Raw genomic sequence first — 14,028 nt, 5'->3', positions numbered from 1 at the left:
GCAAGCCAGCTATAGTGTTACTGTTTCCCCTTACAGCGTAGTGTCACTCTGACCCTGTGGTCTGCAGCTAAAAGCCCAAACACACAAGTTAGAAATAGGTGCAATATATGCAGGGCTTTGTTACAAATGTATTCCATATCATTTGATAACAAAAACAAATTATTGCTTTTGATTTGTTTTTATTCTGTCTGATTTAAATTTGACAGAAATAATCATAAAGTAGACACTTCAAGGTATTTGGTTATGTGTTTAGTTTTTCTCAAATGCACAAAAAACACTTTCCAGTCAGAAATACTTAGACAGTGGATAAAAAAAGAACGCTGCTGTGTAAAAGAGACAATGGCATTTAATTATAGAACGTTTTTCAACCTTGTGATTCCTTGCATTTTTCGACCACTTGTCCAAACCCAGAGAGCAAGTGCAAAAAGCAGAGACAAAACCACAGTCCTCTCTCACTATTGTGCTTTGTCTTCTTCCAGATGGAAAGAATAGGAATACCAAAAAGCGTCTTAAACCCCGCTCTGTCCTGTTGTTTTGAAAATTCTGATGTTTTCTTTTTACTTTTGACAAACAAAAGCACATTCCTACACACTGGGTAAGGTGTTGTTTCAGGATTTCATCAAACAGAAGTTGTGTTAGCACTATGTTAATATATCAGACCCACTAAATAGTGAGCATCCGTTGTAAAGTCTTCATTTCAAAATGTTTTATAGTCTTCCGAAGTCGCGCTGCTGTCAAAACAAACTCCTGCAGAAGCTAACAAACGAACAAATTGGACATCCAGCTCATGCACTGTGAGAGCACGGAGTCCCTCTGTTCGGGGTCTTCTTCCTCCCCTGTCGTTTGGCCTCTGATGGTCATGCTCAACTGCTTCTGGGAAGAGGGTTTCTTTTCTGCCTCCCTTTCATTCCCGAATGCCTCTTCCCAGCCATTCCCCCTCTTTCAGCCGATGCCACATTTTGCCACACAGACCCTGATGCCCCCCCCCCCCTCCCCTTGCAACCCCTTACCCCTCCCTGTGTGACTGGCTTCTTTTTGATAACTGACCCCTCCTCGTGTTATTATTCGAACCCACTATTGTATAACATGCCCTTTTATATGAGGTTTCACAAAGGGCCCATTTGATCAGAGGGTTACGGTGTGCGATCGTGAGAAATGCAACTACATGGTGGTAACCTTTGTTTGGGCCAAAATGGTGGGCTGACCTCATCGCTTTTAATGCATAGCCTGGGCCATTCAGGCCCAAGTCTCACTTGCTGAGCACATTGAATTCAGTAGCCTGTCACAGATATTGCCCCTCAGTTATCTGGGTCTCCAGTTTGAAGAAGAAGAAAAAAAAAAACTGTTTTTGGGGGCGACCAACAATGTATGCTAGCTTTCTGTCCCAAAACAACCACACGAGAGAAAAGCCAGGCAGCTTGAGTACGGATTCTTTAGTGGTTTTAATATACACTCTACAATAAATATTTCCATCATTTGACACCATTTACATTTTTACAGTAAAAATATATTCATATATGTAAAAAAAAAAAAAAACAGGTTAAAATGGCCTCCTAAAGGCATAAAAGCATGTCAACTGAGACTCAGATGCTGTAACCACAAGTTCCACTGATAGCTGCCGTGTCTCTCTTCATTGTACCCCATTAAAGACTCGTTAAAGATTCTTTGTTGCTGAGCTGGCAGCAACGTCTACCCACAGTATTCTTTTCTATAAATGAAAACATAGTCGAGCTTTTGTGTACATTAATCCTCGTTGATTTCATAAGAAAATCTCTCCTAAATCTGAATGAACTAACAGATTAGATAGTCAATGTTTACATACAAACCAGTAGAAAGAATTACACAGAGTACACAAAATGAGGCAAAACGTGTATGGGCACTTGACTGTTACAGTTAATTTCTCTTGTAGTGGTTCTTGTGTGCTAGTTTGTCCACAGTTCTTCCTCTGTGGTTGCAGTCCTCAGCGGCCCCCTGAGCGCTGGTGATGGGAATGTTTAGTCCGTTTTCCTAAAGGATGGGCAGGGACGGCGAGAGGAAGGACATCAAACGGCCTCCTCTCGCTCAGCAAGTGCCCCCTGGGTAGCCGCTTCATGAAGTGGGCCTCCCTCTGGTGCTGCTTGGTCTTGGAGGCCTTCCTTGGACGGCCCTTGCGTGTGAAAGCCATGTACCAGCCCTCGTACTTGGCGTTCTGGAGTGCCGTGTAGTTGTTTTCCAGAACAATCTCAGTGAAGATGCAGTCTTTGCCTCGTCCTTTCCTCTGGGAAAGAAAGAAAAAAAGTGGGAAAAGTTGAGTTATTTGGACGATATCCAGTGAGTTAAACAACGTATTTATTTCCAATCATCTATCCTTAGAAACCTTAAGGGGCCTGCTCTGAAAAATCTCCAAATCAAATTTGTTCTGGCTTCAAATGTGTCTCAACAATGTGTCGCCATGAGCTGCATGTCTGGAGTAACATTTCCAAGAAACAAACAAAATTCAAGATGTTGCTGTAGTCAAATGCAGCCACAGAACTATGAATTCCAGATTACCTTGCCGATCAGCTTTCCCCTCTTGTTCATACATATGTAGTATCCCGTCTTCACCCCTTTAATACGAATACGGCTTCCAAAAGAGTCCGTCTCCACCTCCAGTTTAGCTGCACAGTCCAAACAGATCGGAAATAATGAGATGACATGGTGCAGGCATGCAGATTATGATGTTACAGTGAGTGAGACAAATGAGCTCTGCACATCTTTCCTGTGAATATATCCTTTTATGTATGCTAGACACTGCAATAAAGTGGAATTACATCATGGCATCTTTAAATGGCATTAAATGGCTTTGAATGGATCGGGACCAGTGGACCCGGATCATATAAATTTCACTTTTAACCCTTCTATGAGCCAGTAACCTCCTTTAACAATGGCATGCAAGCTGTCCAAAATAGCATCAAATGATAGTGATTTTGACAGTGTGATTGTTGTTGAATGTCCATAAATGCCGTGCTGTGATGCAGTTCAGACTGGGGATAAAGGAGAGTGAGAATACTGCGGTCAGGGACACAGCCACAAGCACAGAAGAGCGGTCAGGTTTGGGCTGGTTACAAAAGTGACACCCACTTAGGACGTGCGGCCAATATGTGCATGACTGACTGACTCTCTCTCTCTCTCTCTCTCTGTCTGTGCCTCGGTGAGAATGTGTGTGTGTAGGCCGAGAAATTTAAAAGACAAAAGAGCACACAGGAGACGCTAAGAGAGGAAAAGGTATAAAGCGAAGATGCTGACTTCACCACTCCTTATAAATTGAGTCATACGTTGAGTTGTAATGCAATGAAAATTCCTCATAAAATCAGCCTCCAAGAGGCAGGCATCAAGGAGTGGATGGATGGTGCGTAGCTGTGGTGGAAAGATGGCTCAACACACCAAAAAAATCCTTTGGTGACAGGGATTCTGTTGCCTTTTAGGTAACCTAATGCTAGTGCAGTAAAAAATAAAGACAAAGGTCTCTCTCTAAAGTCATTCATAACAGGTGTGTGGGTCTTAAACTGCCAATACTAAATAATTACATTTTTGCAACTAACTATAAAATATGGCCTTATTCATGCTAATTATGTTTTAAATTTCTGCTTCTGTTTCTGCCCTTTCTATCAAATTCTACCACTTTAAATATTTATAAACTGCTTTTCAACACAACCTCGTGAAACTGCATGTAGCCTAAATAATAACCCTGTTTGTAAGGTGAGCATGTGTCCAATTTCAACGTTTTTCCCGAAGGTTTAAAAGCATTGCAAAGTGAGAAACGATGGCCTTTAGCTGTCGACAGCTTTGACTGCTCTAGCTATCCTACACGGGGCTTTGACTAAAGTTGTTTCATCATTTCAAAGCCAATAAAAATGGCCTCCCTGAGTGGATTAACATGTGTGAGCTTTCATTCAGCTATTTATAACTATGTTTATAAATGGGCTTACACAAGCCACTTCAGGTAAGTAATTTATTTAGCATGAAATTCAGAAGGTAACTTCCTGAGGTATTCAAATGACGTTCTCGCGATATTTTTACATGTCATAAAAAATAACTTAACAGCTCCACATTAAGACGAAAATGAGTTAAACGAAGTGTATATTTGTCCCCTTTTAAATTCAAAACAGTCTTATGGGCTGAAAAACATATTACTACCACTATTTCCTCTAAGCTAAATTGATGTTTTGTTTTTTTTTGGTTTTTTTTTTACCGTGCACTGCTCCATCGTCTCCGTTGGCGTTGACCCTCTTGTTGGCCAGCACCTGGACGTGTTTCCCGCTGGTGCGGCTGTACAGCTGGTAGGTTCGTGTCAACCTGCGGCTCATACGGTCCGACAGCCGGCTCTGCTCCGTGACATGGTGCTTGAAATTAGGAGGAGACTGCTCAGTGTTCTGCCGGACAATAGGAAACACATGTCATGAAAGGTGAAATTACTTTTTTTAATGTCGCTTATTGTTAAGCCTACTTTATTATTTTATAACTCGGGTCAGTCTGAGAAATGTCAACTCCGAGGAGACCAAAACTTGCCAGTCAAAGAAGAGCCAAGGCCTGGGCTCACAGTTAATCATGTCATTCAACACAAACTCGTTCACCATCTATCTTGTTTTCTGTCATTTATTTAAACATGTAGCCTGATGTAGACATATCTCTTTGGAGATGCTTTCATGGACCCTCGGGGATGACATTTCTCTCTGATAGGTTGTTTTTTACCACCGTTGATCTTTCACCCCTTCTTGACTTCCTTTTTTTCTCATTTCAGCCCTTCTCTATCCACATGTGTTTTAACAATCACTTTAAGGCTGGAGCTTACCTCTTTTCAAGATGTTTGAAATGTTGCCAATTGCCATAGCACTCGTAATAAAATGTTTTCATTGTTATTGCAGCCTATTGCAGATGTAGAGACACTGAACTATAAGCCGCTAAGCACGGCGCCTGCATACTTGTTAACTTTTACCTACTTAGAGAACTTTATGCAACATTAATGCTTTTTATAGACGTGAAAAAGTGAGTTACCTGTGCGTAAAAGCAAAGCGCCGTGAACTGAATTAACCTAAGGAGAGATAAAAGAAAACATTAAATCCTGTGTCAAATTCAACGAGATACAATGGCTTTTATATAATGTTTACACAACTTTTTACTTACAGATAACCCAACCTCGATGTTCTCAGCCTCATCTTGTAATAGTTCAAATATTGCTTCATGAATACTCCGCTGAGTCGGTGCTGGAAGCTCTCGAAAATAAAGTTCCTTCTGATGGGGATTTCAGCTCTGTTTTATCTCCCTCTGGTTACACATAGAAGGTGATAGCCATGCCAATTAAGGGATCCAAAACTGGCAGGTTCCCACGCAGGTAAAGGATCCACTCTCCGCGCTACAATAAAAAAAAAGAGTCCCGGAGATTTAAAGGCGCTCCGGTGCCAATCCAAGCTGAAAGTCCGGGAGAAGTGTCGCTGTCACTGAAAGACCTCCATCAAATCCTCCTCTTGTCAATCAGTCTCTCGGTAATACGGGTCCTGACTCAGGTTTCCAGTAAAAAAAAAAATCCTGCCTGGCTTTGTTCGACAGAACAGTGGTGACTATTTTTAGTTTTACGCACGGATCTTTACGCATCAGCCGTCAGATGCGCCCTTCGAATAACCTAAAAGTTCTTCATTAAATAAAAAACACTTTGGAGAGAATCCCAGGAGCAGCTTTATGTGTTTCTCTGTGCAGTTATAGCAGTGATGCTACAGCTGTCCGTCTGTAAGATGCACAGATAGTAAAACTCCAACGTCAACCATCCTCCTTACACGTGTGTTTCTTGCGGTTGCCTCCAGCGCACATACAGCATCTGTCTCCCTCTACATTTAAATACTTAAACTTGCGGGAAAGTCAATATCCTCGACGAGAGCAGGCGGAGCGTTCAAGCTGGAGCCAGTTTGAAACTGAATACTTTGCATGCAACTAATCGCTTACAAATCCTCAAACACAGAATCAATCAGTAAGTTGCATGTACAGTAATTAGACAAGCTTTGAGATGAAAGATAGTTGAAATGCTTTAAGAGCCCGTTTATTAACTCCACCCAAAAATAAATCTAGATTTTATTTAAGCATTGATTACTGTTTCTCATGAATAAAAATATCATGATATTGCTTAATCTTCATCCTTGTAAAATCCTAATGCATTTATGTTTTCCACAAGCAGAGATGTCCACATGGAAAAATGACCTGGCATGTCTTTAAGAAAATCTACAGTTACTTTAACTTATTCCCTGACTACAGGTTAGAGGTTGTTTGGCGGTCCCTCAGGACACACATCAATGTACTTTTTCATCCTACATATGTAAGTAATACATGTTCCATGTGAACACATGACACAGAATGGTTTTCACATAACATCTAAAGCCTTTGCTCTGGATACAAATGCTCTCTTGCTCATAATCTTTCTTCCATAACTTTTCAGAATCCTGGTCTGATTTTCAAAGCGAGGTCCTGTTCCTGGCCTGCTGTGTACACAACTGGATTCATACACTACAGTGGTGTAATTATTCTGTGTCAGCAGATCAGCAGGGCTTACTTCAAGGAAAACACATCAGACTAACAGGGAAGAGATGGGGCAGAGATGTTTTTCAGGATCTCTAAACTTGATGATTTGAGAAACCACAGTTTTTAATCAAGTATAAAAAAAAAATGGATATGTATAAAGATTATGGATGAGCTTCACACTCTCACCGCAGATGATAATAAATACTGATGTGCAGAAGGGCTGTGCAATTAATCCTGATATTATCTTTATCATGATATGACCCTTTGAAATAATATTAGACATCGCAAAAGTCTGACTTTATCGCAATAAATAAATAAAATGTGAATGTACTCAAAGAGTACTTTCTCCCTCAGCATGTGTTATTGCACATATTGGATGAAGGCCTAAGTAACGTTCATGCTTTCAAATAATTCTGATGCAGTCAGATGAAGCTACAGCTCGCTATCAGCTAATTATTTTAGTGCCAGTTAAGTGGAGGAAAATAAAGGGTCTTTGGGATTTATTTTGGATTCAGGAGGGACTTGATGCAAAGCACAGATATTGTATAAAACATTAAGAAAAGCAGATAGCTGAAGAAACTGACTTATAGCTATATGCACTCTTTATTTTTAGTTTATCGCTATTTATATCGTTATCGCATCAATGAAAAATGTTATCGCACATTGCATATTTCTTTGCGTTAAAATACATGTAACGTAACATTGATCCTTATTTTGATTCTGATTTTTAAAAAAAAAAAAAATCAATTTTGTTTTGTTTTTAAGCAGAAAAATGTTTTAACTTCAAATTTCATTGATTTGAATAAATGAAGGGTTTAGGATTGAATTATGATTCATATGAGTTCAGACTAAAAGGAAATGAAGAGTGAAAAGAAATGTTGGAAACTGACTCGACTGGCCAAAGCACAAATTGACACAAAAACATTTTTTAAACTCCTCTAAATCCTACAGTATATATCTGAATGACACCATAGGTGACACAGATGACATCACAGTTTAAATCACAATAATGGTTTTATACTTCAGTCTTTGATTTGTGACATCCAGCCTCAAATGAGACGATGAACCCAATGATGGGCCGTAACTGATTCTTTGAAACCTTTTCTTACCTGTTAGTGTTCATCGTGCACGCTCGTGTTCTCTGTGTATTTGAGAAGTATGAGAAACTTTTGCACTCTTCATGCAGCTGTCTAAGAGTAAAGTTCAATATATATGTATATATATATATATTTAATTATATGAGTTTGGTCAATGTTGTAAATCAGTCATTTCACCCAGTGGAGGGGATTTAGTGAGTGAAAATGGACCTGCCTTATTGGTTCCAGTGGGACTTTGCAATAAGTGATTTTTCCACCTGGAACAATTCAGCACTTTGTTCTTTTATATTTTGACCCCTATGAAGCAACAGTCACACATGCAAATATGAAATCCACATGCATGATAATTAAAGAGATTGAGTTTAATGAAGACCACACAGTGACTCTTCCAAAGATCACTTTTCAGCAGTCTGAACTCCCAGATTGATTTGGACACAAGTCATTTAGATACAATTTGATTAAGAAGAGGAAACCTGGAGGATTCCAGATGTGGAGTGTCAGAATGTTTGATTTGAACAGCTTAATAAATTCAAACTTGACATTCTTTTTGAGGAGTAAAGTTGAATACAAACATTGTGGGTTTTCTTTTCAGCCTCATAGTTTCACACAGTTCAGTTCTGATACAAATCAATCATTGTTTACATCTACATTCAGTCTAAAAACAGGCAGCTGAGTCTCATTGGCATGAGATCAATTAATGTTTAATGAGCATGAGGATAAAAAGGACAGTAGTTTATTAGGTTTGTGTTATTTTTTAGGCAGATTCGTGAGTGTTTGTGATAACTCCTTGAAGATGCACATTGCTTTGCACATCATTCGTACGTCTATTAGATCAGTATTTTTATTTCTTGTCATATGTAGGCTACTTTTTAAAAAATTGCATTAATGTGTGAAGTGAAGGAATGCCTTTGATAAAAGTTCCATCTGAGTACAGCGTTGATATTGTTTCAAAGGTGCCACTTGATAGGTGCTATTACCAAATTGAACATGTTTATTCTTTTATAAGATGAGAAATGTCATCCCATCTCATGTCTGTACATTTAATGTCAGTCTACAATTATTGGCCAGATACATCACTGTGACTCAAGGAAGCTTCTGCTCCCAGACAAGAAATGAAATAAACCCCATTATAACCATTACTTCTTCATTTTTAGACATTTTTATGGATTGATTTCCTATGGATTTTTTAAATGGAGAACAAAATGAGTTATAGCATATTTATAAGTTAGTACTCAAGGTGCTAGGGCGCCGGTAGCCTAGTGGTTATGCACGTGCCCCGTGTACAGAGGCTATAGTCCTCCAAGCGGGCGGCCTGGGTTCGAATCCAACCTGTGGCTCCGTTTCCTGCATGTCTTTCCCCACTCACTGTCTCCCCGATTTCTAACTCTATCCACTGTCCTGTCCCTACAAACAAAGGCATTAAAAACCCTCAAATAAAAAAGTAATCAAGGTGCTAATAGAAGTACACTCTGCTAGCCTTTCCCCCCCTCTTTCCACTCTTTAAGCTAAGCTATGCTAACCTGGTCCTGGCTGCTCCTTCTTTTCAAGCAATCTTCTCATTTTACTCTAACCAAGAAATCTGAAAGTATAATGTCTTAAGATGTTTAATTATTCATTTATATACAAAGAAATCACATTCTTAGTTAGCTTAGTTTCCTTTACATTTTTGACTCCAGTCTTTAACAAGGCTTGACTTTGAACATTTGCTCCTCTACAGCGCAGGCCATACATCTCTTTAGAAGTCACCAACAGCCACTTACAATTGAGTTACAAATCCGTCTCTGCGAACCTAAATGACATTCTGTTAAGGTGAACTGTCAGACAGGTTTGGCTAAAATTTTCCAGACTGCACATAAAAGGCTCCTGTGAAACATGATCAAAAGCTATCATTTTTTTATGCTAGTTTTTCACATACCTAACTGTCTGCTGCCTCACTGCTGAGATTCTCTAGTGACCAGCCTTTCTGGCTCTCTTAATTTGTTTGAGAAGAGTTGACACAGGTCCAAGTTTTGCCCTAGATCCCAACCCTTTTCTCTCAGTCTCCCATTGCTGCTTTTCTCATTTGGATCACAGTTTGCTAACTAATTCAAAGCCCCGGTATCAGCGAATAAGGTACAAAAACAGCAATCAAGAGAAACGCTGTGAAAAAGAAATCACAGAGAGGAACTTTTTGGCAAAGACGCACATTGGTTATTCTTAGAAGAGGAGTGACTGAATGTCTGAAAAGGCCCCAGAGCAGACTACCATTCAGTGAGAGGTATTATTCCCCGAGCTAATGTGAGACATAAAAATACACACTCTTGCATAAGACCAAGCCAATGGAAAGGTAGACACCATGGAGGAGGAGAAAAAAAGAGAGCCAGAGAGGAAGACGCACAGCATATGAGAGAGAGAATGTGTGTGTGTGTGTGTGTGTGTGTGTGTGTGTGTGTGTGTGTGTGTGTGTGTGTGTGTGTGTGTGTGTGTGTGTGCGCATGTGTGTGTGTGTGTGTGCATGTGTGTGTTTGGGTGGAAAGAGTATGTGTGATTCTCAGTGTCATCTGGAAGCAGTGTTGCTTACCGTCCAAACCTCGGTGGCTTTTGAGAAAAGAAACTCTCCAATCACCTGTTGTAATTACACACTGCTGCTTTGTTGCAACAACCTGAACCACATAATGTGCCTGTAACCACATCGCCACACACACCACTTACTTACCTTGACCTGGCTCTAGTGTTCTGGCTCACATATTCAGCATCAGTGAAATAGCTAGTTTCTGCGTGGGGTTTGCAGGAGAACATGGAGGATTAATCACACACATTGCATGAATAAAATCAGAACAGTTAATGTGTTTAATTAGAGGAGAATGGATACCACTTAGCTTCCCTTCAAGTTGTGACTTCTGGCTTTATTAATGTTCAATAATCAACTAATGCTTTGTGATAAGAACAATTTCTGGGTTGCCAGGTTGTGACATTTTCTGATTCTGATTCTGATTCTGAAATAAATAATGCTGGATCTAGACTCAAATATATTCGTGTCTGTTGTGTTATTTTATTAATTGATTGAATTTGTCAAGTTAGAACAGTAAACATGAATAAACATATCACTTATATGCATGTAGGCTTGAATTAGTACATTAACTAAATGTAGTAAATTGAGTAAGGCAGGTATAAGAATTATAAAACACATTTTACTATAATAGGACTCCTCACAGGACGGTCTACAAGACAGAACACAAGAGAACTCACAAACGAGTTAACATGCGGTGTGGCTCAGTTGGTAGAGTCGGTCGTCTCTCAAATGAAAGGTCAAAGCTTCGATTCCAGCTCCTGCAGCAACATGTCCGATGTGTCCTTGGGCAAGAAACTTTACCCCGAATTGCTCCAGCTGCTTGTTCTGTGGCGTATGAATGTGTATGTATGAGAATAGTTACTTCTGATGGTCTCACTACATAGCAGCCTCTGCCATCAGTGTGTTAATGTGTAGGTGTGAAATGCGGTGTAAAAGCGCTTTGAGTGGTCAGAAGCCTAGAAAAGTGCTAAACGGAGCTCAAGTCCATTTACCATTTACACACATGAACACGTTTTTCAAACTAAATAAAACCCCCCTGTAAAACTAGCTAGTTAAAATGAGCCAGAAGACCCCGGCGACGGGAATCAGAAGAGGAGCCAGATATTATGAATGAACATGACTGGTTTGTTTCATAGACAATAATTGAGTTTTCTTTTACCTGTGATGAAGCTGTCACAGTTTGTGATATGTGCTGATAATTTGTTCCAGGAATGTGTGCCTCTAACAGACACCACCTTTTGATTAAATTCAGTTTGACACCGAGGTACAGCCCTCTCTAGTTTTGTGCTCTGGTGTATAATGTCTCCCTTTCTGTGGGATGGTAACTGGATTAGTCAATCAAATTGTATTTATGTAGCAAAAAATCACAACAAAAGTTATCTCATGATCACACTTCACATACATAGCAGGTCTACTCTGAAGTCTTTGGTATTTGAGTGGATATGAAAAACTTCCTTTAACACCTTATCTGAGGGATCTACTGGGGATGTAGGGATGGAGAAAGTCAGAAATATAAACTGGTGCCTGATCATGCAGGGCTTTATAAACAAATGCATCAGAAATGATCAATTGATTTTTTTTTTTACAAATCTGTACAAAGATGTTGCTATTTCGGCAAACGTAATTTCTGCTAATTGCAAGTGAATCACAAGAAAATTGGTTTCCTTCTCAGACTTATATCGCTGAAGTGAGCCAGAGTGAAGCCGCTGTATAACTTAGATTCTACTGTTGAATCCAAACTCAACAGATGAACAGGTGCTACTCTGGGCTGTTGTGTTCACCTTTGCAGATATAAACGTCGCTTGGAAAAAGAAGTCTTGCCTGGAATCATGTGACTCTAACCGCTGGCTTCACCGGAATTACGGAGAAATTCACATCCATTCCCAGAGGTACATTGTCAATCAGACGATGATTGCCGATAGGTTCTGAGATTGCCCACACACTGTGGATAATTCCACAGGAGAGGGTCCTGATAATTGGAGGTACTACCTCCCGTACTACATTTCAGGTCTGTAAGTAACACAAGCAGGCCGGCATCCTGAGAGCACAATGTTTTAGAGGGGCTCGTACAGAGATGTTAAGATAAGCGATATATGATATGTTTTCATTGTTTTTGTCATGATGCAGTATTTTGGACCAGCTACAGAGTCAGTAGAGACTTATTAGAGCAGCCTGCTAAAAGGGGGAAATGGATGAATAGTTTTCTTCATCATTCCCTGACAGGATGTGTCTGATATTTTTTTAACAATGTAAAAATTTAAATCAGGCCGTTCTTGAAATTCATTTTATGTATAACATGAAGGACATATCCTGACCAAGTAGAATCGGCAATAAGACTGAAATGACTTGAACCAACCTCTTTCCACCAACTGCACAGTGTGGCTCCGGTGCAACCAGCACCTCTATGCCGGATCATTTAAAATAAATCATTGACAAAACTGACTTTTATTTCTGCAATTAATATCAAAGTTCTTGATTTAGACCCTGGGCCCCTCTTCAAGAAAACCACAAGCTGCAGGATTCAGGATACAGCTGATGTTGTATTGTAGTGGTATAAAGTCTCAAACTAATTTGTCACTTATCAAAGTTAAGAAACCAGTTTTGCAGCCCAGCTTACTGTTTGGGTTTCCTAAGGTCTTATGGTGCTAGGAAATTGTCTTTGTTTTGACGATAATCTTATTTTCATTAATTTATGGAGCAGCTATGGCTCAGCTGATAGAGTCGTTCGTCTCTCAACCGGAAGGTCGGGGGTTCGATCTCCAGCTCCTGCAGCCACATGTCTGAGTTGTCCTTGGAAAAGACACTTTACCCCAAGTTGATGAAGGTATGAACGTGTATGAATGGGGATAGGTACTTCTGATGGTCAATTTACATAGCAGCCTCTACCATCAGTGTGTGGATGGGTAGTAGTCAGAAGACTAGAAAATCATTATACAAGCTCAAGTCCATTTACCATTTGGCCACCTTATTAGCCCAATTATAACCCAATTAGCTTAGTTTGAAGAGCAGGCTCCCCATAGACAGAGGCAACAGTCCTCGTCACACTGCTCGCAGGTTTGACTCCCCATCCTGACACTGGTTGGTGCGTGTCGTCCTCGCTCTCTTTACCTACATTTCCTGTTTCTTTATAGCTGTCCTCATATTCAGTCAGGGTCTAAAAGCCACCCCCCTCCAAAAATAAAGTGATGATTCTATGAACATTAAAAACAGACAATTGGTTTCTTACTGTTATCATTAACTTACTAACATTAATAACAGCCGACTTGATGGTTCATTGCTGTGTATTACCTATTATCAAGCCCTTACATTGATCACAGCTGACATGTTGTGTATTAAAATGTTGGGGGTGTTGTTCAGTGGTAGAGTTGGTCGTGTCTCAACTGGAAGGCTGGTGCTGATCCCCAACTCATGCAGTCACATGTTGAAGTGTCCTTGAAGTGCAAGACACTGAACTCCTGCTTCTGTGGCAGGTGAATACGGTTGAATGGAATAGTACTGTTGGTCAGTCAGTGTGTGAATTTGTTGTGAATGGGCGAATGTGACATGTAGTGTAAAAGTGGAAGAGTAGAAGAGCTCTAAACAAGTCCATTTACCATCTATTACCTTTTACTGATTACTACCAGTGTGTTACACTGCAGATTGGTGGCTCATTTGAAAAATAGAAAGACTGATAGAAAACAGTTTCTGATTTTATTCAATCTAATAATACATTTTGTATCAGGACATATTAGAAAAATCAACTGAAACATTCTAATTAATGTTTCATAACTGATCTACAAATGATTAAAGAATGGTCAAGTAAAATGAACCATAATAGTTACCTGACTTATAAGAAACGTAAAGATTAAAATGTAT

At 39.8% G+C, this 14,028-nt stretch overlaps 1 protein-coding gene across 1 annotated transcript; it reads right to left on the bottom strand.

The window, feature by feature from the left end:
- Positions 1-1,406: 1,406 nt before the first annotated feature.
- Positions 1,407-5,989, bottom strand: fgf8b (fibroblast growth factor 8b). Its single transcript, XM_061050956.1, has 5 exons — positions 5,143-5,989; positions 5,014-5,050; positions 4,211-4,391; positions 2,530-2,636; positions 1,407-2,257 (listed from the first exon to the last, which is right to left on the bottom strand). Exons 1-5 carry the CDS (start codon positions 5,199-5,201, stop codon positions 1,961-1,963), a joined length of 681 nt encoding a protein of 226 aa, XP_060906939.1. The 5' UTR covers positions 5,202-5,989; the 3' UTR covers positions 1,407-1,960.
- Positions 5,990-14,028: the final 8,039 nt, after the last annotated feature.

Source organism: Labrus mixtus, chromosome 2 (genome assembly GCF_963584025.1).
Source record: "Labrus mixtus chromosome 2, fLabMix1.1, whole genome shotgun sequence".
NCBI classification, from domain to species: domain Eukaryota; kingdom Metazoa; phylum Chordata; class Actinopteri; order Labriformes; family Labridae; genus Labrus; species Labrus mixtus.
This window is presented reverse-complemented; position numbering and strand designations above follow the sequence as displayed.

Excerpts from the sequence above, each read along its gene's own strand:
- fgf8b (XM_061050956.1), bottom strand. The coding sequence starts at position 5,201 with ATGAAGCAATATTTGAACTATTACAAGATGAGGCTGAGAACATCGAGG. Across the intron at positions 4,392-5,013 it reads CGCTTTGCTTTTACGCACAG|AACACTGAGCAGTCTCCTCC; the intron begins GTAACTCACTTT and ends ATTGTCCGGCAG. Across the intron at positions 2,258-2,529 it reads GGGGAAAGCTGATCGGCAAG|AGGAAAGGACGAGGCAAAGA; the intron begins GTAATCTGGAAT and ends TTTCTTTCCCAG.